At 46.8% G+C, this 26376-nt stretch overlaps 1 protein-coding gene across 2 annotated transcripts in view; it reads right to left on the reverse strand.

Annotated features, from left to right (window-relative positions):
* The window catches only part of TBC1D15 (TBC1 domain family member 15), a 97560-nt gene that overhangs the window by 47893 nt on the left and 23291 nt on the right, over nucleotides 1-26376 (reverse strand). For both annotated transcript variants that reach the window (XM_075012784.1, XM_075012792.1), the window contains exons 4-5: nucleotides 22790-22928; nucleotides 11494-11704 (exon numbers count right to left, since the gene is read on the reverse strand). In XM_075012784.1, the coding sequence (XP_074868885.1) occupies nucleotides 11494-11704; nucleotides 22790-22928 (350 nt within the window). The remainder of the gene's footprint in view (nucleotides 1-11493; nucleotides 11705-22789; nucleotides 22929-26376) is intronic.

A 26376-nucleotide genomic window follows, 5' to 3' on the forward strand; every position in this document is an offset into this window, starting at 1 on the left:
ATCTTCAAGAAAATATAGCAACTAAGGCTATGCACGTCATGAAATAAAGCAAGGAGAGAGGATACTAGCAAGAGGAGTGAAAGATTTACATACAACAGGCTTTGACGTTGGTTCTTTTCACAAGGAACATATGCTTTTTTAAAAGCAAGTAAGTCAATGAAACTTGTAGATAGGATCACACTATGTCCTGCAGATCTAAAAACAGCCTCAAAATTTTGTTAGCTGCCACAACCAGGTATAACTCAGACATACTCAAGGTACCCTGTTTTCTTACCATACTAAAATAAAGATCATTATTAGAGACAAATAGTCATTTTTAGTGCTCTTATATCAACATACCGGGCAGAGTAACAAGCTGAGGAGCAAATGATGGGCAGGACAAAAAAGAATCTATAATGATGCAACAATAAAAATGTTAGGAACGGCCATGCTGGGTCAGCAGGAAATGCCAGGTCCTTAAGAGGGAATGAACAGAAAATGACAATTATCAAGTGATCCATCCCTGGTCATCTACTCTCTGCAGTCAGGGACAACCATAGTGTGTGACTGCATCCCTGACTATCTTGACTAATAACTATTGATGGACCAAAGCTCCCTGAATTTTTTTAACCGTGCTATAGATTTGGCCTTCACAACATAACATGACAATGAGTTCTGCAGGTTGACTGTCCACTGTGTGAAGAAGTCCTTTTGTTCAACACCTGCCACCTACTAATCTTATCCATTGTTCTTGTGTTATGTGAATAATTAAATAATAAAGTTCATTGTGTCAGAAAGTGACTTGGGCCCTTTTGGAGTCATATGGAGTGGATAGCAGACTGATACGGTTGTTGAAGGATATCAATGGACAAGATCAAGGAAAGAGTAGAAGGGGTATCTGTGCACGGGAAAAGAATTCACAACTTGAGGTTCACGGATGATATAGTTATCATTGAGGAAGATGAGGAGAAGCTAGTGATAATGATGCAGGTGTTAAACGAAGAAGGGAAGCAGTACGGACTAATTATGAACATCGATAAAACAAAAACAATGGTATTTGGAGATAAGGAAATAGGAAGGAAGATCAGTGTCGATGGTATTGAACTAGAAAATGTAGAGAAGTTCATATATCTGGGGAGCAACGTAACGTATGATCTAGACTGTAAGAAGGAAATAGCTACGAATAGCAAAAGCAAGAGCTAGTTTGAAGGCGATGGATAAGATCTGAAAAAGCAAAGCAATTAGCTTAAGAACAAAGCTGGGCATCTTGAAAACGTGTATTCAGCAGAATGTTGTACGGATGTGAGACATATGAAAGATTTGAAAAGAAGAATATTGTCCTTTGAAAGGAGGTGTTATACAAAGATTGAGAATACGAGGGATGCAGAAGGTCACTAATGAGGAATTATATAGAAAGATACAGCTGAAAGAGAACCTGCTGCAGAAGGTTATAAAATGGAAGCTACAACTACTTGCATATTTGCAGAATGAACGATGAGCGAAAAATCAAGTCCCTAGTATTTGGAATAACGGACGGTTCAAATAGCAGAGACAGACCCCACAGGGAATGGATAGATGATATAGTAAATTGGTGCAGAGCTAGTCTACCGAAACTAAGACACTCTGCACTAGACAGGAAAAGATGGAAGGAAATAGTGAGAGAGGCAACAGACACCAACGGGCGCTGAGCCCACGGTTATTGATGATGATGATGATCCGCAAACAAAAACATGCATAACACTCAAAAGATAAGCCTGAGCACAAATTCTTAATTTTGGTAGACACTGAAAATCATGTTTAAGGAATGTGCCAGCAGGAACTCAATGCTGTGAGGAATGTGTCTCCCACAGATCATTTGCATGAGAATGCAAAGGTGTGCATATGTGATACCTTGCAAACTAAGCCTGACGGGTAGCAAGAAAGCAATGAGATTTTGTCTATTGTAAAACACATTGTTGTAAAATCACAATTTATGGTAACACTCAGTATAAGAATTGTGAAATCTCACCAATGCTCCAAGTCATTGTGGGGGACAGGGCAAGACATGGATTACACAGGGCTCCCCTGGTTTAAAGCACTGTAAAGCAGAAGAGGAGGGATAAAGGTTGAATCAGCTGCTGAGTGCCTTGGCCCTGCCTAAGCCTTAGCCATATAGCTATACGCCTGGTTTGCCCAGCCCTCTCCACCTGTTAAAAGATAGAGCTGGATACTACTGTTTGTACCTTGTATGAGACTCTACTTTGGTAGATGCTGTGAGCTGTAATCACAGGGTGGCAGCTAAGGCCACTTGGAGCTGAAATCACAGGGTTTTGCCTCAGGCCAAACCCACAGAGATGGATGGATGGCACGACCAGTGGACAGCTGGTAGGAGGAGCAGCAGATGGTGTGACTGGCCAGTAAGAGGAGCAGCAGCAGATGGACAGACATTAGGGCCAGCGGCCAGCTGGTAGGAGAAAGCAGAATGCCAGACCAGCGCAAAGGTGGCATTGTCTCAGGTCCATGAGGGAATGCATCAGTGTGAGGTGTCAGTTCCTGCATGGACTGGACCAAATTGTAAGTGGGACATTTGAACTGGGGGTGTGGAGAAAGTTGGGTGTGTGGATTAGCTGTTTATAGTATTGGACTGGTGAGCCTGAGAGGCCAAGCATATTGCTCAATGCATTTGAGCTGGAACGTTCACTTGAGGATTGGTTATGAACTCTGGGTGTGGTATTTTCCCAAGCTTTCTGCCTCTTTTATTAAAACCTCTTTTCTACACTCAGACTCTGTGCTTGCGAGTGGGGAAGCACTGTGTCTCTGAGGTGCCCAGGGACATGTGTGAAGTTCCCAAGCTACTGGGTGGGGGCCTGAGCTGGTTCTGTGCGAGATGGATGAGAAGGAACCCCTAGATGTTGAACCCAGCCCTCGTTGCTGCCAACGCCTTCCAGCAGAAGGGTTACACATGCATGGAACAGACAGTGGATTTATGTCTTATCACAATGACCTATAACCCACAAACAACCCCTGCACCTGCTCTTCTCCCCATAACTGGAGGGGTATGAAGGGGTTCACATAACCTTTGATGGTGATTTGAAATGTGTGTTAACTACTTATGCTAAACAATGTGTTCCATCTTCTATTCAACTGCAACATTCTGAGCACGTTTCCCAGACCTGAAGAGTTCTGTGCAAGCTCAAAAGTCTCTCACCAGCAGAAGCTGGGTGGCAGATATAATAGGCCAGTCCTCCCCTAACAGGCTGTAAGTATCGCCCATGTTCCACCCCAAGGCCCTGCTCTTGCTTCTTTTCCCTCTAAGCTGGCAGTTTAGGTCAGGCAGATGGCTCAAGGTGGCTTGATTGGGGCTCTGCTGCCACAGGGGTACGGAGCCTTAGGGCTCCAGCAGGTGAGGTGGGGCTGGGCTTCAGGAAGAATGCTAGTCTTCACAAAGTGAGGGTTCACCCACCACTCCTGCCTATCTAGCACCTTCCTTGACTGGAATGGAACATTTGTATCACCAAAACCCCGCACCTATGGAGGGCAAAGATAGCAGACCCTAAACAGGGCAGAAATAAATAAGCGAAGAAGGCTTAAAATATAAAAGATAAAAGATAATTTTCCTACCTCATTGTTTTGACCCCATTTCCTGTCTTTCGTAACAAGAACCAAATTACTTGTCTGCCTTTTCATGATCCTACACAACCTATCCAAGCCCTATATATCATCTCTCAGATACTACTTGTATATGCTGGCACTCCTCTCTGTTATTCCCTTGTTACCACCCTTCACTACCCATTTGCTTTATTTAGAAACACCGTCATACTTTTTCCCCACACTGTCCTTCAGGCACTGAAGGAAGAGTTCCCATTAAAAATCTGCAAAGCCATCTCACTATTGCCCTTCTAGTCCCCTCTTTGCCATGATGCCTACAAAAAACCCTTGGCAATAGCTCGACAGCTGATGTGTCATATTCAGATCGGAAGTTCTTTGCGGACATGGAGTCTTTACATGTTTGTACAGTGCCTAGGAAAATGGGGTCCTGGTCCATGACTTGAGCTACCACAATACAAATAATAAAGAAAGGTTACTCACCGTAGTAACGGTGGTTCTTCGAGATGTGTCCCCGGGGGTGCTCCACATTAGGTGTCGGGCTCGCCCGGCGCCGCAGATCGGATCTTCCAAGCAGTTTCTGCTGGACCGCACATGCGCCGGTGCGCGCCACTCCCCCGCGCGCTCCCGGCCACGTGCGCGATCCGGTCCCCGCCAGTTCCTTGACCAACCGCCTTGGATGCTCCTGCAAAACACTAAACAGAGATCCGGAGCGGGGAGGATGGGCGGGTAGTGGAGCACCCACGGGGACACATCTCGAAGAACCACCGTTACTACGGTGAGTAACCTTTCTTTCTTCTTCGAGTGTCCCCGTGGGTGCTCCACATTAGGTGACTACCCAGCAGTAACCCAAGATAGGAGGTGGGTAATCGGAGTATGTGCAGCTTGTCCCCGAGAGGACCGCTGTCGAGAGACGAGTATCCTCTTGGAATACCCCGTGAAGGGCGTAATGTTTGGCGAAGGTGTCACAGGATGACCAGGTCGCCACTCTGCACATGTCTTTTAGCGCAACGCCCTTGAAAAAGGGCTGTTGATGCTGCCACCGCCCTAGTGGAATGAGCCCTGGGCACGGCCAGGAAAGGAGTCTTTGTGAGTTTGTAGCACATTTTTATGCAAGATACGATGTGCTTCGAGATGCTCTGCGAAGAGAGACATTCTCCTTTTGATTTGGGAGCGATAGAGACTAGGAGTCTATCCATTCTCTGGAAGGACTTGGTCCTGTCTATATAGAAAGCTGGCGCCTCCTCACGTCCAGGAGGTGTAGGCGCGCCTCTTTGTCAGAGTTATGAGGCTTTGGATAAAACGAGGGTAAACAATAGGTTCGTTAGTATGAACTCAGAAAGAAACTTTAGGAACAAAGGCTGGATGCAGCCGTATGGTTACCGCCTCCTTGGAAAAAACAGCGCAGGGTGGCGTTGCCATAACTGCCGCAAGCTCGCTCACCCTGCGAGCTGACGTGATTGCGAGAAAAGAGGTCGTTTTTATCATAAGGAGGCAGAGAGAAACCGTGGCCAAAGGCCCGAACGGTGGTCCCCTTTTCGCATTAAGCACCAGGTCCAAGTTCCACGAAGGTGGAAGCGGTTTCCGAGGGGGGGTATAGGTTTACCAGCCCTTTAAGGAACCTGGTAACCATGGGATGGGCGAACACCGTGTGCCCTGTCTCTCCGCGTCCGAATGCCAAAAAGGCGGCAAGGTGGACCTTAAACGAGGATAGTGAGAGTCCTCCTCTCTTGAGGTCCAGTAAATACTCTAATATCACAGCCATAGGCACCGAAAGGGGGGCTAGCTGTTTGGTAGAACACCATGCCGTAAAGCGAGTCCATTTCTGCTTGTAGGTCTTCCTGGTGGAAGTCCTCCTGCTACTTTCTAGGACTTGCTACACTTCCTCCGTACATGTGCTCTCTAGGGAGCTGAGCCATGGATTAACCACGTTTGTAGTCACAGGCCTTGGGGGTGCGGATGCACTATGGACCCCTGGGCTTGCGTGAGCAGATCCGGTGCCACCAGAAGGGGCATCGGTGGCCGGTCCGACATGCGCAGGAGTAGGAGGAACCATTGCTGTCGATCCCACGTTGGGACTATCGGGATCATTCAGGCTCCTTCCCTCCTGGTTTTCTGCAACACCTTGTGGATGAGCACTGTGGGAGGGAAAGCGTAAAGCAGGGGGCCCCTCCATGAGATCGCGAAGGCGTCCCTCAGGGACCCCCGTCCCAGTCCTGCCCTGGAGAAGAATCGTGGGCACTTCTTGTTGTGCTGAGTAGCAAACAGGTCTATCTGAGGAAAAACCCCATGCATGAAAAATCGGTTGCAGCAGATCGGGACGGATCTGCCACTCGTGCGTGAGTGTGAAATGCCTGCTCAGCTGGTCTGCCTTCACATTGTGAGCGCCTGGGAAGTACGAGGCTTTCAGGGTTATATTGTTGGCGATGCAGCAGTTTCACGACCGGACTGCTTCTGCACATAAGGCACGGGACCGAGCTCCTCCTTGCCGATTTATATAAAACATGGTGGAGGTATTGTCTATACTGATCCCGACTACTTTGCCTTTTATATGGTCTCGAAAGTGTCTGCAGGCGTTGAACACTGCTCTGAGCTCCAGTATATTTGTGTGCAGTGACTGCTCCGTGGAGGACCACAGCCCTTGCATCACCTCTTCGCCCATGTCTGCTCCCCACCCTATGAGGGAGGCATCTGTAGTAAGAAAAACCAATGTGTGTGGTTGGTGGAAGGGTACCCCTGTTAGCAGGTTCTCGGGGTTTACCCACCATTGCAGGGATTTGCGCACCTCTGTTGTGGGCAACGCCACCCTGTGAACAGTGTGTGCTGCCGGGTTGTATACGCTCGCCAGCCAGTGCTGCATGCTGCGCATGTGTAACCTGGCGTTCTGTTCTACGAATGTCGCTGCTGCCATGTGGCCCAGCAGCTGTAAGCACGTCAGAACCAGCACCGTAGGGCTGAAGGTGAAGACTTGCACGAGGGAGCCGACGGCCCGAAAGTGAGTCTCTGGTAGATACGCCCTTGCTGTAATAGAATTTATGCGTGCCCCTACGAACTCTATGTCCTGCGTGGGGTCTATCTTTGATTTTGTCAGATTGATAACCAGGCCGAGCGAAGAGAACGTGCCTGCTGTGACGCATATTATGCGTAGTACCTCCTCCTTCGAGGCCCCTTTGAGTAGGCAGTCATCCGGATACTGGAATATAAATATCCCCTGTCTGTGCAGGTAGGCTGACACCACTGCCAAGGGCTTGGTGAAGACTCTGGGGGCCGAGGAGAGGCCAAACGGTAGGACCTTGTATTGAAAATGTTCTTTGCCTACCATGAAAAACCAGAGGAATCGTAGGTGAGCCGGATGAATAGTTATGTGAAAATACGCGTCTTATAAGTCGAGGGCTGCGAACCAATCTCCATCGTCTAGTGCCGTAAGGATGGAGGCGATTGTGATCATCCGAAAGCGTTGCTTGCGCAGGTACCGGTTGAGGCCTCGAAAATCTAAGATGGACCTCCCGCCTCCTGTCTTTTTCCCAGTGAGGAAGTACCTCGAGTAGAACCCTCTCCCTTGCAGTTGCTCCGGCACTCTTTCCACTGCCCCTATGAGCATGAGATGGTCTACCTCCTGCTTGAGCCTCGCCACGTGGGAGGCCTCCTGGAGGTGGGGCCTGGGTGGAGGTCATGGCGGTGGGAGCGACTGGAAGGGGATGGCGTACCCTGTGGCTATGATCTCCAGCACCCATTTGTCTGTGGTGAGCCTTCACCACTGGTTATAGAATGGTCGGAGGCGATGGTGGAATAACCGCTTCGGATGACCTTGCGACGGTAGTGATGGCGCAGCCGTGGATCTGTGTGTCAAACTTGTGGCCTTTGGCCCTGCCCCGAGGACGCACGGCTGTGTTGGGAACGACGCCTGGGAGTTCTGTACTGCTGGTGCTGTTGATGTCGCCCTTGCTCGTAACCCCTGTGGTACTGGGGACGCTGTTGCTGAGTCCGCAACATCCAGGGCGATCTGAACTCCCGTCCTCGAGGCCACGTAGCCTTCTTGCATGATGGCCTTGAGCACTGGTTTCTTGCCCTCTGGAAGCGAGTCCATGAGGGAAGTTAACCTAATGTGGTTATCGAAATTATGGTTCGCTAGATGCGCTGCGTAATTTGCCATTCGCAACAGTAGAGTGGAGGAGGAGTAGACCTTTCTGCCCAACAGCTCTAGCTTTTTGGCATGTTTGTCTGTTCCCCCACATTGTGACAACTCTACCACCAAGGAATTTGGTTGTGGGTGGCTGAACAGGAACTCCGTGCCCTTTGTCGGCACGAAGTTTTTTTTTTTTTTTTGCTCTCTTGTGGACAGGCGGAATAGTCGCAGGAGTCTGCCATATCATAGTGGCAGACTCCAAGATTGCGTCATCAAGCGGTATTGCTATTTTGGAGGAGGCCGAAGGTCTCAGATTTTTGAGGAGCTTATGGCGTTTCTCTTGCACCTTAGCTGTCTGGATGCCTTGCGTGAAGGCCACCCTCGTAAAACAGCTCTTGGAACTGTTTGAGATCGTCTGGAGGATGGATGTCCCCCGGGGCCGTAGCCTCATCCGGGGAGGAGAGCGAGGAACCGCTGGGGTACGTCTCTCTGGACCCTTCCGGTTCCTGCTGGTGATGGTACACCCTCTCACTAGAGGTTTGCGAGGGAAAATCTCGGGGTTCCATAACCAGTCCCCCCTGAGATGCTTGAGTCTCTGTCCCCGGTCGCAATTGCCCTCGGGGGTACGAGATCGTTTGTGGGGATCTTTCCCTGGTAGATAGCCGATGGTGTCTATGCCCCGCGTGGTAGGGGCGACCATGGCAGTATAGGCACTGTTCTTGGGAAGGTGACCTAGACCACTCCCTTGGTGCATACCCTCTGCATCTGGGGGAGGGCTGGAGAGAGCGATTCTGCATAATAGTCCAGCGGTTCAAACCCCAGGAAGGGTGAAGGTGGTCCCAGCCAGGGTGAGGCTGGTTGCAAAAAATGGAGAAGGGGGCTCCGGGTAGGCTAGGGGGAACCCCTGCCTTCTGGTTGGAGTCTGCAACATAAGCGGAGGGCTGTGAGCAAGCAACTCCACAGCCCTGTGCGGAGAGGGGCTGCAATGCCTCCTCTTGTGTGCATCCTTCCCCCTCCCTTGAGGAGGTAACTCTGCCCCCTGACGTACAGGGGATCCCGGCCCCGTCCGCACCGAGCTCGGCAGGCTTGAGGGCGGTGCCGCACGTGCGGTGTCCTCCGGTGCCTGCAGGCTGCGTGCCTGCGCGCTCTGCACCGCCGGTTCCCCGGGGGTCGGTGCCGCTGCCTGCGGTGCCGCTGGTACCGGCGCTTGTTTAGCCGCCGCCCTGCCTGCGGTGCGGGGCGGCTGGCTGATTATCGGAGGCTGAGCCGCTTCCACGTGGCTCTCCGTGCCGCCGCCGATCAGCTGTTGCTGCGGCTGGGGGCTGCTCGCGCCTCCCGTCCCACTCGCTATTGTTGCCGGCAGGGATCGGGCTGGGGAGACTTTCCTCCGTTTTTGCGCTGATGGGGTGAGAGAGGCAGCTTTCCTTTTATGGGCCCCGGAGGGTCCCTCCTGCTGCGGCCGCTCCGGCACGTCTGGCTGGAGGGCCTTATGAAAAGCAGTTTTAAGCTGCCGCCCTGCCTGCGGCGCGGGGCTGCTGGCTGATTATCGGAGGCTGAGCCGCTTCCACGTGGCTCTCCGTGCCGCCGCCGATCAGCTGTTGCTGCGGCTGGGTGCTGCTCGCTCCTCCCGTCCCGCTCGCCATTGCTGCCGGCAGGGATCGGGTTGGGGAGACTTTCCTCCGTTTTTGCGCTGATGGAGTGAGGGAGGCAGCTTTCCTTTTATGGGCCCTGGAGGGTCCCTCCTGCTGCGGCCGCTCCGGCACGTCTGGCTGGAGGGCCTTATCAAAAGCAGCATTTTAAGCCGCATCTCCCTGTCTCTCCTTAATCGCCTCTCGGCAGGACTCACATTTTTTAAATCCTGAAGAGGACATTGTTGGTGAGTCTTTCAGTTGTTAAGCGGGTACTTAGAACCTTCCCTGTGCTGTTTTCCCCGTCCGATGGCCTGCCTCAGCAGGAGGGCTGATGGCCCGATGCTCCTGGCCTCCGGCGCTTGTTACTGGGACTGGATTGAAGCTGTCCTGCTTGTAGTTTGTTTGTTGTTTTGTTTTTTTGTTTTTTTTTTTTTTGAAAAACAACAACCGGCTAACTTGCAGTAGCCTAAGTACTGAAAAACTTTAAAGAAAAACAGTTAAAGTCATTGAATACGCTACTTGGCCTTAGCCTAGTTCGGATTCCGTCTGCAGCCGACGGCGGTTAAGAGGAACTGGCGGGGACCGGATCGCGCACGTGGCCAGGAGCACGCGGGGGAGTGGCGCGCACCGGCGCATGCGCGGTCCGGCAGAAACTGCTTGGAAGATCCGATCTGCGGCGCCGGGCGAGCCCGACACCTAATGTGGAGCACCCACGGGGACACTCGAAGAAGAATTAATAGACACCAAACAATTTCTGGAGTTAAATACAATAAGGAGTATTCTGAAACAAGCTATGCATCTGATCAGAAAAGCCAACACAAAAGAAATTCCTGCAGGACAGAACCCCAGCAAGAAACTAGCACTTCTGGTTTTATGCATCAAGCTACAGTTTAAACATCTCTAATCAGGCACACTCTCAACCAACAAACTCCATAATCGAGCATGATTTTAGTTAGCCAGACAACCACTTATGGCTGTGGCCAAGTTTTCTGTGGTCACATAAAGCGTGTTTTGAGCTACCAGTCCTGGCTCTCAGTGCTCCATGCTGTAATTAACCCCTAGCTGTAATTAACCCCTAGCTGTCTTCTAAGAGCCCAGTAAGCAGTGGAAATGTTGATAATGTGTAAGAAAATATTGACCTCCCATTGTGTGGCAAATTCTCTCATCCAGCACCAGTCAGACACCTAGGGTGCCAGACAAGGGAGATTCAACCTGCAGTCTAAAAGAAACATAATATACTAGCAAGAGGGTATCAGAGTTCAGGATTTGTATTTAGAATTCATTTCTGGATCAACAAAAGCATATAATGCTCCATAGCAGAAACAACTTTGTCAAACCTTGCAAGGATCATGGTCTTTCTCCCGGATTTTTTTTTTTTTTTAATTCAAAGCCTGAAGAAGAGACTGAAGTAGTTTAAAAAAAAAAAAACCAGCAATAAATGGAGTTCTGAAGACCACTCTGGAAGAGACATTTACGTGTAGATTTGGACTACAGGGTGGTACCTCCCCCCCCCAACCCCAACAAAACAACTTTTTAATCTATAATGAAAATGACAATATAAATGATCAGTAATAACAATTTTGCTTCTATATAAAAGAAAGTGGATGAGAATTTTTTTCTTTTAAAATGTACCCACTTATGTAGTGGAAGGCACACAATTTTGAGATTCACAGAAATGTTCCTGTTTGGAGAAGGGAGTTGGTATGTTCAAGCATATATGTGATATTAATTGATGATCCTACAGTGATTTGCAAAGGTTGTCTAGTATCACCCCCATTTTTAAGATGAGGAAACTACAAGAGAGAATAAAGTCATAGTCTGAGTCTGACAATAATAAAGTGACGAGCCTCCTTATTCCGATTCTGTGCCCACTAGAGGGTGCTAATACCATGAAACACAACAGCTTTTTGCAGATGTTTCATTTTCAATAGATTCATGAAGCTCATTTAAATGTGTCAAAACTTTTGGGAGGAAAACTATTAAATGAGAAATTAGAAATGAGATATAGTATTAAAAATAGTGAGAAAAATACCCTTCCCTTTTAATCTCAACTATTTAATGTTTTCAGAATCTACTTCCATGCTGGCAGATGTATGACTCAGCATTTACAATTACTGCATTATTTATATTTATATTATATATTAACAGAATTAAGAACTGTTTGATACTTACTCACACAGCACCACATATTTTTCAAGGGACACAACCAATAATTTGCTATCACCATGATGGAAGTGAAGAGCTGGGAGGATGACATCATCTTTTAGACAGAATACCAAATAAGACCATCCCATGCCTTCTTTGTTTTGTTTGATTGACTTCAGATCTGTCAAACTGAACTGGAATGACCACTTGCTTTCTCCATTTGCATGAGTTGTAGCATCTTTAAAGACAAAATTATGATTTGGTTTCCATTACTAGCATATACATAAACCCCACATCAATACTGCCAATACTGAAAAAATGTAACTAACTCTGGGAAAGGAGTGTACACTGTAGCGTTCTCAGTTCCCACTATACCTGTCCTTATCCTGGTCTTCTAAACCCGCAGTATCCAACATGCTTCCTGTTCACCACATGTGGCAGATGAGGCAGTGTACTGTGGCGAATGCGGCTTGACAGGCTGGTGCGGTGGCTCAGGTGGAAGTACAGCAGCTCAAGGGCTCACGCAGCAGCTACTCGGGTGCCATGCAGTGGCAGCTCAGGGGCTTGGGGCTGGGTGGCTCTGGCGAGTCAGCGGGGGCACAGGGGTAGGGTGCCTGACTGCAGGGGGGTGGCGGACCTGTGGCAATCAGGTGTCTTGCTTTCGGACACCACTTTTCTAAACAGTTAACAGCTCACAACACTTCATTTTCCTGCTTATTTTCTATACGGTTTGTCTAGCATCTGTAAATTCACTGACTGTATGAAATCTCAGCTGCGAGTGGCGTGTCCCACAACTTGCAGAACAGCACTACTCAGACTGGGGTTCTGTCGAGCTAGATTTTTACCTCAAAGGGATCATTCTCTAAAACCCTGATCCTGCAATCATAAACACGTGAACAAGCCCCTCAGACTTGTCAGAAAGAAAAAGGTATTCAATTGTAAATTAAGTGGAGTTATTTGAGATATGGTGTTCATATGTATAATACATTCTGTGTCACAGATCCTGGCAAAGTATCTTCCCTCCTGGCCACTAACTAAGACTGTTGTGAAGGGAATCCAAGCCTCTCTTGTTCAAGATTACCATGCTGCTTCAAGCTCCTGGAACCTCAGCTGGATACAGCATTGGTCCTCCCTTGCCCCCTCTAGCATGTTTCCTGCTAACTACTCCTCTTCGGAATGGAACTCAGTCCACCTGCCCCAAGCCCAAAAAGTCTAGCACTCTCAACACACTTAGGTTACTTAAAAACACGCCCTCTCCCAGAATTCTATCACAAAAGTGTGAAGCTTTTGCTTTATTGTTTCAGTCTCTCAAGGGCACACAGCTGTTGGGAACCACAAGACAGCTATGCATTTACTTAATCATACATAGCCCTTAGAGTACAAATCATACAAAATAATAAACTTCTTAAACAAGCAGAGTCCTTCACTAGCTCACCTTTCCTTGCGAGACTTACTTGGAGAACAAAGAGTCCAAGAAAGTGGGCAAGTTGTCTTCTGTCTCACGCAAACTGTTACAGGATGAGTCACCTCTCCCTCCTGGAGTCTCTTTCCCACCTTCTGTAATCCGGCTCCCTCATGCCCCATATTTCACTTTCGTATCAGGCTCACTGTTCTTGTGCATTCCCCAATTTCAACTCCTTCTGGTCCTCCTGAGCTGTCTCAGTTTTACTCTTGGTAAATTCACACGCCATGTACCTTCTCTCACTCCCTTCAGAAGGGAGGAGCTAAAACCAGGTTTCTAAGGCTGCTGCTGATTTTCAGCTAACCTTTGTGAAGTCTAAATACCAGTTAATCCTGATCCCGAGTACTTTCCATTGTTCCAGTGTATACCTTGTACAAGACCAGTTAGCAATAGCAAGTCTCCATATACATAGGTGCTCATGATACAGCAGGTTCTCATAATATACCTTCAATATAAACAGAATTAATGAGTGGGGACTGTCAGTTCAACTTACAATACACATGCACCTTAGATGCTCAAAATGGAAGACTTCAAGCTAGCAGTGTCCATTTGTTTTGCACATGCTCACTGAATACTGTGCGTCATGTCAAAGGGAGTGCAGAATTAACCACGACTCCAGCATCTTTGTCATTTTGGAGCCTAAAAGTATAGGATGACATCAAAGCTGAGACAAAAGGTGGAATGTGAGTGTGAAAGAAAATGGGGGGATAACTTTTCTTCTTCAGATGCTTCTCCATATGTGCATTCCAATTTAAATGGCTCCCCAAGAAGAGATCTAAATTAAGACATTATCTGCTCAGCATTTTAACTCAAGAAACTGAAGAAATGGTCTATCAAAAGAAATGCCTGCTACAGATCCCTCTCTCACAGTATAGTGCTTACTGAAGCATGTATGAAACCCAAGGTGGAAGCTTTACAAACCTCAGTTATGGTGGTCTTTTTCAAAAGTAGAAGCTATGGCCTAGAGGGGAATAGGAGCTGAAATACTATGCAGACCTAGTTCGGTCAATTCATGATTCTAAAACCCACATTAAATTCTGGATAGAAATACGTTGGCTTTTCTCACCCTTTCAGAAAAGAAAAAGAATAGTCTTGGTGAAGACCTAAAGGATTTTGTCCTCTGAAGGTAAAAGGCAAGGAACTTAAAAATATCCAGGGTCTATAATCTCACACCATCATCAATACCATAGGGCTTTGGAAACAAAATTATGGGTAAACGAATGACCTAATTTAAAGAAACCTCAAACAATTTTTGGCATAAACTTTGGACGTGTCTAAGTGACACCTCTCTCTCTACAATTTTTTAATTTGGCAAAGTATAAGCAAGTGAGCCTTGTAAACTGAGTGTTTGGGCAGTCACCCAAGAGCAATTCAAGTGCCACCCAGCTGATTAGCAGAGTGCCAACAGCTGGCAGCATGTTTTAATACTGGTGGTGCACAGCCACACATGCCTGGGGGCACATAAAATGTATTCTGTGCATAGAGAGAAAAAATTAGAGGGAACACTGACGTTGGTTTTAAGGGCCATATTTTGCCCACTCTTTATTGATGTGGAAATAGCTATACACTGGTCTTCACAGACAAGTGTAGAAGAGAACATGAAACCACATTTGCATGGATGTGTAAGCAGACCTGTCAAATTACATTTAGATACCATCTACAAGAGATTTCATTCCCATATAAAGTGGGAACACCCACTAAGCCTTTAAGAAATCTGACCACAGGCAAATCAGAAACTGACCCTCCCCCCCAGCCCCACCAACACACTCCTGGGTAAGTGGCTGGTATGCTCTTCTGGCATCGAGATATACCTTGAGAGAGCTGAATGACAGATGACAGCAGACAGTAAAAGATAGTGGGTATTTGCAACCACAGAGGCACAGATTTAGAACGCTCACACCAGGTGAGCAAACTTCTCCATTTTGCATCACATTTTTTTCTAGCAAAGTCATTTTCTGCTGTTGATCAGAATGTTTGAACACTGGCAGAACATGCTTTCTCTACTTCTGATATGCATTCAAAATTAATGGAAATCAAGCATGGATAGTTTGGGATGACAGGTTCAATTCTCATCCTGAGATAAGAGATCTCATAGTAGCAAAAGAGAAACATATGAGAGAAACATGAGCTCTGGAAACCAAAACTATCTTGGCCATGCACCAGAAGCTATGAAGAAAAGTGTGACTTCATCTTGACTGGCCTTCCTGAGAACTCTCAGAAGTAACTGAATTAGTGAATAGGCATGTATCAGAATATAAGGCCACAATGAGAATCACATCATCACTGGTTCTGACTTCTGCTCTGGAACAGAAAGTTGGGTATTTCTTGTTCTTGTGTATCCTAAGTTCACTGAGGTGCGACCTCACTTCCAGAAGACTAACCAAATAGCTAAACTGTGTATTTCCTATTCATGATCTGCTGAAAAGTGCCTACTCAGCTTGTCTGTCACTGGGTTAAGCTGCCAATGGGTTCTGGAGACCTGGCAAATGAACTGCTGTTAATGTACTGCAAGGTTTCATGAACCAACTGCAGAGGTGCACTGCCTTCTACATAGGATAGATGACCATGACCTTCCCTGTGTATTCATATAAAATATGACAGTTATATTGTCAATCATAATCTGAATGCAGGCATTCTGGACTACTCATAGTGCTAGACTATTCAATGTTCTGGGTAAGTTTCCTAAGCCAACAGAGATGCACCTGTAGCTATCACATTTATTGGAAGGGCTGGTAAGAACTCGCATACACAGTCTGTGTTCTTCCACTAGTTAAGGGAGACAAGAACCTCAAGGGACCACTAGAGGCAGGTTCAATCTTGTAAGCGGCATAGGTGTCATCTGGCATGCAACATCATGAAAATGCAAGATGTCATGTGGCTTAGTAAGCTGAGAAAAGTCCTTCCAATACCTGGCTGCATCTACACTACAAAATAAAAATTGAATTTATTAAAGTTGACTTTGTAAAACACTGGGTTTTGAAAAGTCAAACTTGAATATCTGCACCTCTCTGCAAAGCCAACTTAGTACATCCCTATTAAATCACCAAAGTTCGACTGCTGCGGCAGTGTGTTGTGGGAACCTATCCCACAGCTCCCTCAGCCACATACCATTCTGAACTTTTTCGCTGGTGCATTATGAGGGGGGATGCCCCGCAAGTAGTTGTGGGCATGTGATGTCAGCCTTCCAGACTGCATTGCCCTCATTCCCCACCCATTGAAAGCAGACAGACATTTTTCAGAAGGAAAAATAGAGAATCCAAGGTGAAAGAAAACCTAACAGGTGGGCTTCAGAAGGAGACTGAACCATGTCAACAGCCTGCTCAACTAGTTTTCACCAGGGGAGAAAAAACACCAACCAGTGGAAGAATCTGGATCTATGTGAATGGGAAAAACTTAACATTATTCACAGAGAAGGAAAGTAGGGAACCCCCAGGGGAAGAAAGCCAAACAGGTGGTGACATTCAGAAGCTGAAGCACCCTTTGCAAATGTGCTCTGGGAGCTCCCAGCTGACTGTGCCATGTCAACAGGTACCTCAACTAGTTTTCCTCTGGGTGAAAAAATAACTTTCATAAGGCAACACATCACAGACCTGTTAATCCCACATACCACCGCATATGTGCTCCAGCTGACTATGCCATGTCAACTAGTTTTCCTCCAGTGAAAAGACATCTTTCATAAGACTGTATTGTTTACTATGACAGTGGATTAAAACCAGATCCCATGAAAAAAGTACAGAGGGAATCATGTCAACAGGTCACTTAGCTATTTTTCCCCTGGTAAAAATACAGCAAATACAGCACTGCTGAGACTGTGGGCTCCACTGAGCCACATGCCTTGGGAAGGGAGAGCACTGGAGCAGTGCGCCCGAAAATAGGTGCAGCCAGGGGCGGGCTCCCCAACTAAACTCAGCTGGCAGGGACTAGCTGAGGCTCCTGTTGACATGGTGCAGTCACCTGGCTTCTTAATAGGCAGGGGGGTCCAGCCCAGAAAATTCACACTGCCTCTACGGCACCAGACCCCACCATGACCTGGTGACATTGCTCTATCCCCCGTTTGCCTAGGCAGGGGAGTCAGCCCTTAAAACAGTTGCAGCTAGGGGCCATCCCGCCCCTCCCCCAACTAAACTCAGCTGAGGCTCCTTTTGACATGGTGCAGTCACCTGGTTTCTTATTAGCCACCCCCACCCTGGCACATGTTGCCTCACAGGGGCCAGCCAACCAGAGCTCGAAAATCTTTGCCACTGAGAGAACCATCATCCTGGGACCAGCCCTTGAAAACACTTCCAGCCAGGAGAGTCATCCTCCTGGTATACGTTACCTCACAGAGGCCAGTGAGCCTCAGAAAATCTTTGCCATGAGGGGAACCAGCCCCCTGGCACTTGGTGAGCCCCCGGAAAATGTGAAAGACAGAAGCCTTCACCCCGCACAGGCCAGGACATGCTGCTGTCTGGAAGCATAGTCAACACTGCACAGTTGGCATGTGGGGTGGGGGCAGGGAGACTACCCTGTACAAATGTGAAGCTGAGAAACTTTTCTGTGCCTCTCCTGCTACAGCCTGTGCCAGGAAGAAGGCTTCACACTGTAGAGGGCAGGACATGCCACTGTTTGCAAACACGACCCCCATAGCCCAGCTGCCACATGGTGCAGTGGGGCGGGAGCTAGCTTGCCAGTCGAACCGATACGCTGGCTCTCACTGTGTTGGAATCAAACAGCACAAGTGCTGACTCACAAACAGAGCTCCAAAAGAACAGAACATTCTCTGAGTGGAGGTCTGCCCTTCTTGGTTCTGTTGACCAGGTATGGAAATACTGATATGCCGTATTTTCTTAAGTGAGCAGCCATTACTGCTATGACCTTTGTATATACTCCTGGAACTATGGATAAATGAAAGGGAAGACCCTGTTTTGGCCTATCATAAACCACAGGAGAGTTGTGTGAAGGATGTATAACAAAGTGAAAATAAGCATTCTGTAGGCTGAGGGTTGCAAACTTACCTTTAGCAATACAGGAAAGCTATGTCTACACTTGAAGCATCTGTTGACAGTGAAATCTTGACAGAACCTCTGTCAACAGATTGCATCAAGGCATAACTTGTTCTGTTAACAGAGAGCTGCCCAGACTGCACTGCCCTCTGGTGCCAGAAAGCAGAATGGCAGCTCTGCAAAGAGGACTGCTCAGCAACCAGAAGACCTCTCTGTCAACAGAAGTGTCTACATTGCACTTCTGTCGACAGTACTCTGTCGAGAAATTGTTATGCCTCAAATTTTTGAGGAATACTACTATCGAGGCAAATGCAGAGTTCTGCTGAGAATCTGCCGAAGGCCCCTTCTGTTGGCAAAACTCTGATATAGACCCAGCCTAAAAGCCATATTATCTAGCACTCAGATAACTGGCACATTCCACTAACTGGTATTTGGGGCCAGCTGCCTCCAGGCAGCTCCCCTGACAGGGCCAGCTACGCTGCTGGAGCTGGCAGCAGTGGGCAGCTCCTCCAGCTCTCATAAGCCACTGGTCCACCTTGCCAAACTGAAAAATTTGATTATCCAACAATCACAGTTCCCCAGAGATGCTGGATAATCAAGCTTCAACTGTAGTATCATAAAAATTAAAGGTAAACATACTGAATCTTATTTTCTGAGTGAAGGTTTTGAGCACTCTAGGGTCCACAATAGGACTTTAACTTTCCGTCTTCTTGGGTATGAGGAAATATTTTGAACAGAAACCTGAAACAGGACTGACCAGGTCATGAAGTTGAGCAATTATAGGGATGATATCCTCTGCTGGAAGGAGGCTGTTTTTAAGGTTAACAGTCCGGATGCCTCTGCTGCAAGTGATAATTTTTTTTTTTTTTTTAAGAAGTGGGTATATGTCTAATGATTTCAGACTTGCTTCAGAGTCTTTGATCAAGTGTAATAACACTGTTTTCTTGCTAACAGCGCTGACCCTTCAAATTGTTGTCTTTTCCAGGGGCCACAGTGAAACTTCTATGACAGTCTGGAGAGCAAGTTCTGTGAGAATATGTGGACAAATCTCCTGCAATACATTTTAAAGACTAAAATACATACAACTCAAAAGGAGAAACTGCATAGTTGGGATGGCATTAAGTAGAGCTACCTTTGGGACAAGTACAGGAGAACAGGCTGGTACCACTGAAGCACTCACTTCACAAATCAAAGAGCTATGCAGTCTTCCTCACACTAACAGAACTGGGTTTCTCAGTACTACTTACTTAGTACCATGTATTTAATCAGTACTAATGTCAAATAACCTGGGAACCTCAAAAACAATATGATCCCTTTGGGGGCTGTTGCAGTTAAGGTACTCGTACCAGCCTTCCCTAAGCCAATAACGAAAAATCAGTGCTGATGTTACAGCACCCAATAGCCCTGGACATAGAAAGCAAACAATTGGTACATATGGAACAAGAAACCAACCCCTATCAATCCCAGGCCTTGGGGTGAGAGTGGGGAGGATTTATGAAGAGATCTGCCTCTAGACTGAGGGAGGGGGATACCATTAACCCTTTCTCCAACATTTCCCTACCTGATTATTTAGTAGAAGGAGACCCATCTTGCTGCACATTCTTGTATTAATAGGAGCACAGCTTGAGACACACTCATTGAATCTGGTGAAAAACAAACTGGGGGAGGGGTGGCTGAAGGCTCTGGCTACATCTACACAACTAGATAAGTTTCATTTTATTAAATTCAATTTTATAATTCTAGGTTTTCTAAATTCAATTTTAAGTATCCACACTTCCCACAAAGTCCACATAAAGTTGAGCTAGTGCTGCCGCACTAGAGTGGCCAAACACTGACTGATGCAGCAGTGCATTGTGGGAACCTATTCCACAGTTCCCTCAGCCCTGCATTTTGTGCCCTCCCCCAGGGCCCTGCTGCACCCCAACCACTCGCAGTGATCACCCTGCTGCCAGGTTTCCAGGTCCCCGCAGTTTGTGGGGAGCCAGGAAACTGACTAGCGCTGCTGTGCCTGACTCAAAGGAGCTGGAAGCGAGGGGCAGCAGGGTGCCCGGTGTTGCGCTGGTCAGCTTCCCGGCTCCTGAAAGTGGCAAGCAGCTAGGAGCAGCAGCTTCCAGAGAAACTCAGCTCCCCGCCACTTGCATGAGTCAGGAAATTGACCAGGGCTGTTGGGCGGGTCAGTTTCCTGGCTCCTGCAAGTGGTGGGCAGCCAGGAGCCAGGTGTAACAATGACAGTCAGCTTCTGGAGGCTAATAAATTTGATTCAAAGACATGTCGCTTCTATACTAGCCTTCATTTGAACTGTTAAATTCGAACTTTGCACTACACCCACCCAGTTCCGAAGATATTACGTTATCAATATGAGCGCTCCCTAAATGGAGCTAATGGTATTTACAGTGAAGGAAGTCACTTAGTACAATCAAACTAACTAACTTAAATTTGAATTTATCTCAAAATGTAAGATGAAGCCTCTGGTTCCCTGGCTGGCCTCAAGGAGTAATCCTACACTTAAGCCGTGTCTACACGTGCACGCTACTTCGAAGTAGCGGCACTAACTTCGAAATAGCGCCCGTCACGGCTACATGCGCCGGGCGCTATTTCGAAGTTAACTTCGACGTTAGGCGGCGAGACGTCGAAGTCGCTAACCCCATGAGGGGATAGGAATAGCGCCCTACTTCGACGTTCAACGTCGAAGTAGGGACCGTGTAGTCGTTGCACGTCCCGTAACTTCGAAATAGCGGGGTCCGCCATGGCGGCCATCAGCTGAGGGGTTGAGAGATGCTCTCTCTCTAGCCCCTGCGGGGCTCTATGGTCACCGTGGGCAGCAGCCCTTAGCCCAGGGCTTCTGGCTGCTGCTGCGGCAGCTGGGGATCCATGCTGCAGGCACAGGGTCTGCGACCAGTTGTCGGCTCTGTGGATCTCGTGTTGTTTAGTGCAACTGTGTCTGGGAGGGGCCCTTTAAGGGAGCGGCTTGCTGTTGAGTCCACCCTGTGACCCTGTCTGCAGCTGTGCCTGGCACCCTTATTTCGATGTGTGCTACTTTGGCGTGTAGACATTCCCTCGCAACGCCTATTTCGATGTGGTGCTGTGCAACGTCGATGTTGAACGTCGACGTTGCCAGCCCTGGAGGACGTGTAGACGTTATTCATCGAAATAGCCTATTTCGATGTTGGCTTCACGTGTAGACGTAGCCTTACAGTCTCATCCCTGGTTTCAAAACTTCTTCTGAAAAGGTCTTTTAGACGATACTTTTGAGGGGACAAGTGTGTGACTAAGACGAAATGCCACCTTGCAAGAAGAATATTATTTGATGTGGGGTGATTTAGGCTGAGGCACTATCACCCAAAATATGAAAATAAAAACAAACCTTAAATTGGGAGGGAAGGTGAATGAAAACTTCCTCAAAGCTAACTGAAACCTATCCAAAAATTATAAACAGCTACAAGATGATCGTTGTCAACAGGCAAACACTATCCTAACATTAAATAACTGTTATGTGCAGCAATAAAGTAATAAGAACTAACTCAACAGGAGTGCAAGACACTGAGAACTCTGTTGCAGTAATGGGCAGTGAGAAGGCATGGGAGTGGTGGTCAGTCCTGCATTGTCTTTTATGCCCATGGTTTGGGGTGCTCAAGTTGGACGAGTACATTGAACAGTCACTGCTAACTAAGCATCTCCAATATTAACTACAGGTGGCTGGTTGATGTGCACCTGGAGCAGATATGCATACTGACATGCACTCTAAGAACCACTATCATTGAGAGAGTGCTATATGAACACAAAGGTCCCTGACACTGGCATCTGATGTCTTCCTTTACAGGGTCTCTGACGCTCCTGACTGACAATCCTTAATTTATCCATGATGGAGCAGTTCTTAGACCTGTAGCTCTAACACGAGAAATCTGCTTCAGTCACTCAGCTGTGCACTTGAAAGCATGCTGGTGCAGAGGTATTACCCATTTGCTGTCCCAGGCCTTTTATTTATTTATTTTGCTTCCCCTTTCCTTCTTTGTACTCTCCCCTTTCTCGCATGCTTTGCTTTCTCTACCAGATGAAGCTGTTGGAGCTGGCCTTCATGATTGACAGCTCTGGCAGCAGGTGGGCGGGGGGCGCAGTATTGTCAAGCTGTTTACTTGCAAACAGGAGAGGCTCAGTGTGGGGTTTGCTGGCTCCATGACAGTCCCCAATTATAAAACACAGTTCTAACATAGAGCAAGACAATGAAGATAAAAAGATGAAGGAGGCAGAACAAATGTAACTGTAATAAGATCAATTACGAGCAAAATAATGGCAGTCATAAGAACTGTGCATGTTCTAGTTATAAAAACATGACTGTTCCAATTTTTTAATTTTCCAGTATTTATACTCTTTATTTTACCAAAGCTCAAGTGTTAGGTGTGAAACAGAGTACAATTCTCCAGCTATTCAATCTCCCTCTAATATACCAGTAGCATCTGCCTAATAAGGCATTAATTTTCTCCTTCCCTCTTTTAACTACTGCATACATTTGTTCAAGTTTCACTTGCTTCAGAGAGCTGCGACAGCCATATGGATAGTAAAACAGGCATAGCAATGTTTTATGACAGAGTAAGATGAACTTTTAAAATGCTGGTTAGACAAAACCTCAGCCACACTCTCCTACAGATATTTAAAGGAGAAATCAAACTGGAGAAGCGGGCAGCTATGTGCATACAGAGATCAATTCATCTGGGAAAATGGAAGTCATTCAAGCCAAAAGTCACCTCAGCATTTCAGTTCCTAAGGGAATACAGTCTAGATGTTTTTTAATACTAAAATATTTTAAAACTAAAAGTTAAACAGTAAATACATAAATTAAATAAATAAAAATTCTAAATTTCAGAGTTTTTTTTGCATATACCTCCATTAGAACGTGGTTTCTTTTTAAATGATACTGTGTTGACCATGTCCCATTCTGCTTCATAATTATTCTGGTGGTCTAACCCCCGTGGAGATTTTTCTTTAGGTGTTTGCGTCCACTCAACAACTGAGCTGGAATCCTGAACAAAGGAAAAAATAAAATCAAAAGTCGTAAGTAGTAAAACTGAATTTTATCAACAACTAATTTCAAGATTTAAAAAAGACACGCCTTGGTAAATTGGAATTAAAACTGAAAATATGAACACCAAGTGTTTAAGTCCTCAAAAGAACAGTTATCAAATTAGAAAAACAAGAAATGCCAATTCAAAAGAAACCAAACCATTTGAGGTTTATAGAAGACAGTGAAGAAAACCCAAACAAACAGTCTTAAATCTGCCCAACCAGAGATTCTCTAAAAATAAGCAGAAATTTTGAAACCACCTCACCTATTCAAAATTGACAAATTGATCACATCTTGGTAATGACACATGTAGCATTTATTACTCTAAATTGTACAATGCCTGAGTCACTTACACACTTTTTTATGACTACAGTGAACAGTAAAGGAGAGATTTAAACGATTTCAGGTTAAATAAACAGTATTTCAGAAGTAATCATTCCCAGCTCCATACAAAGATTCCATGTGTCCACAGTACGGAGAAAATGAATTGCCTTTGTTCTAAACCAAGATCACATTATTAAGGTACCAACACAGATTAAGAGTAACAGTTAAGATAACTGTGGAGATATGGTATCATCCTTGACTATGAAGAAGGCGTCCTGAGTTCGAATCACACTATAGACAACAGTTTAAGCATGTCTGATGAGTTCCAATAAGAACGAAACCGGTTACGTGCTAATGTGGTTTAACTGGAACCTTATTCTAATAAATATAGCCAACCCTGACTGGCACATGCTAACAGTTCACTCGCTTGTGAATGTAGCACATGTGGCCAACATTTGTTCGTCCAGTTAGCTGGGAAAGTGATCAATTCAACTGATCTACATATATACACTCCTTTCCCACAACTGATGCTGTGAACCCATGGAGATATGGTATCGTCACTGACTATGAAGAAGGCGTCCTGGGTTCAAATCATGCTATAGACAACAGTTTATGCATGTCTGATGACTTCCAATGAGAACGAAACCAGTCACGTGTTAACAGGGTTTCATCGGCACCTTATTCTAATAAGGAACAGTTAAGCTGCCAAAGATAATGTATGACAGCAATTATAAATTCAGATGTTTCCATAGGTGCTGGATCTAGGACTGCTGCAAACCACCTACCACCAGCACTCTACCCTCGTGGCGGAAATGGCAACCTGCTCCACCCCTGCTGGGGCATGCCAAAGTGCCCTCCTGACCCACTACACCTTGCTCCTCCCCGTGACAGGAAGCAGAGTTGCCACCACTTGTAGAGAAGTGAGGCACAGTGGGCCAGGAGGGAGATGTGTTGTGGGGCTGCAGGCTGCCGCTTCTGCCATGTAAGCGGTGAGTGCAAGTGAGAGGTAACCCCCTGCAGCCTCTGCTGCCTGGCCATTGGTCCCAGGTAACCCTCCCAGTCCCAGGAGCAGGGGATCCTGACAGCTGCTGCCACTCCACAGGCCTCCTGAAGCCACCTTGCCCCAACCCTTCCTCAGGCTAGGGTGCAAAGATAGGGCTTGGTGTCAGGAAAGAGTGGGTCTTGGGGACGGAAGATACCTATGTACTGCGAGATCTCCTGTACTACACAATTTTGTCAACAAGTCAGCTTTTTGTCAACAAAATGGTGAGGTGTACACACTACAGTGCCCCTCCTGCTATGCCAAAAAAATAAAACCACCTTAATGAGCAGCATAGAGCTTTTTGCAACAAAGTTAGATAAAGCCACTTTCAGCACAGACTGTTTGGTTATACTGCCATAAATTGCCTCCAGAGGGAGGCATCTTGACTGCTCTGGTCAGCATTTCAAATTCAGCTGCCCTGCATTTAGGTAGACAGACATCCATCCTTCCCTCCCTCTTGAAAGAGGCAGGAAATCTTAAAATTCCACCTCCCGTTTGTACAGCAAGGACAGCTCAGAAGGCATCTTTCCAGCTTACTGTGGCAGTTTCACACATTAAACAATCTCCCACGTGGAGCTGCCAGAATTGCAAGCTCTACTAGCTCTGTGAGAAGAGGAAGCTGTTTAGTCCCACGCTCCTTTCCAGGTGTAGGAATTTCAGTACAGTAGAACCCTGCGATATACACACTCAAATTGCGCAAATCTCAGGTTAACATGACTGAGTGGTGGGGAGCTGGCATCTGGTTCTCAGCTGCCTGCCACTCATAGTCGAGAAACTGACCAGCACTGACAGGAGTAGGGAAACCACTCCTGTCAGGAGCAGCAGTCTAACTCTCGCCATTCCTGACAGGAACAGTTTCCCCACTTCTTTCGGGGCAGCAACAGTCAGTTTCACAGCTCCTATCAGGGGATGGCGCCTTGACTCTTGGCTGCTACCACTCACAGGAGACAGGAAACTGGTAAGTGCTGCTGCGCTCATCAGTGTCCCTGCTCCTATGAGTGGTGGGGAGCTGAAGCCTGGCTCAGAGGTCTCTGCCACTCACAGGAGACAGGAAAATGATCAGCACTGCCGTGCTGGTCCATTTCCCTTTTCCTGTGAGCTACGGAGAGCTGGAACCTGGCTCCTAGCTGCTCACAGGAAACTGCCAGCACTGTGGCCTGGTTCCCAGCTCCCCATCTCTGGCTGGACCCAGTAAACTGACCAGGGCTGGTACCCCCGTCAGTTTCCTGGCTCCTCTAAACTGCCTGGGAAATTTGACTTATACGGGGTTGCAAGGAGATCTACTCTACAGGAAGACTTCTCGTGGCATGTTGGAGAATAGCTATTAACGGGACATGAATTAGTGTTGTGCAAAGTTCAAGGAGCTGAGGCAGGAACACCAGAAGGCAAGAGACAAAAACAATTGCTCTAATGCAACACGTGAGCGCTGCCACTTCTATAAAGACCTAGACTCCAACCTTAGCTACAACCCTACCTCCACAAGTCCCACGTGTACTTCAGGGGAACCAGAGACACTGGCCTCAACCTCAAGGACAAGGTTGTGCACAAGAAAACAGAATTGGAGGATGACACGGGTCATGACAAGTCGGGACCTGTTCTCAACCTTAGAGAGACAGTGAAAAACAAATTGTGCATTCTTGCACTTTTATATGTATTTTGCTCCTTGGAACTAGCAACACAGAATTTCCCAGCTTTCTAGATGAGTGGGTCATATGGTTTTAATCAACAACACTAAAGGGTCTTTAAACATTCTAATCTGTTATGGGGCTTTTATTTTAATAGCTTTAGGTGGCAGCAGCAAAAACTGGGTTTATTATAGTAGGGAGATGAAACCAACCATAGCTTACGTAAGGCAAGATTATTGTCAGAGCACTCAGAAAAACTGGAAGTTATCATCTACCTATAGACTAAGATTGCACAGATACTTGACCAGCCGGCACAAAGAGATTTCTGCAACTTCCAGAGAGGAGTAGGAAACAATTACTTGTCTTAGGCTTAGTCTTTCTTGACTAAGAAATAGAGGCCTGATGTTCAACCATAC

The sequence above is a fragment of the Carettochelys insculpta genome, chromosome 1, assembly GCF_033958435.1.
Source record: "Carettochelys insculpta isolate YL-2023 chromosome 1, ASM3395843v1, whole genome shotgun sequence".
Classification (NCBI taxonomy): Eukaryota; Metazoa; Chordata; order Testudines; family Carettochelyidae; genus Carettochelys; species Carettochelys insculpta.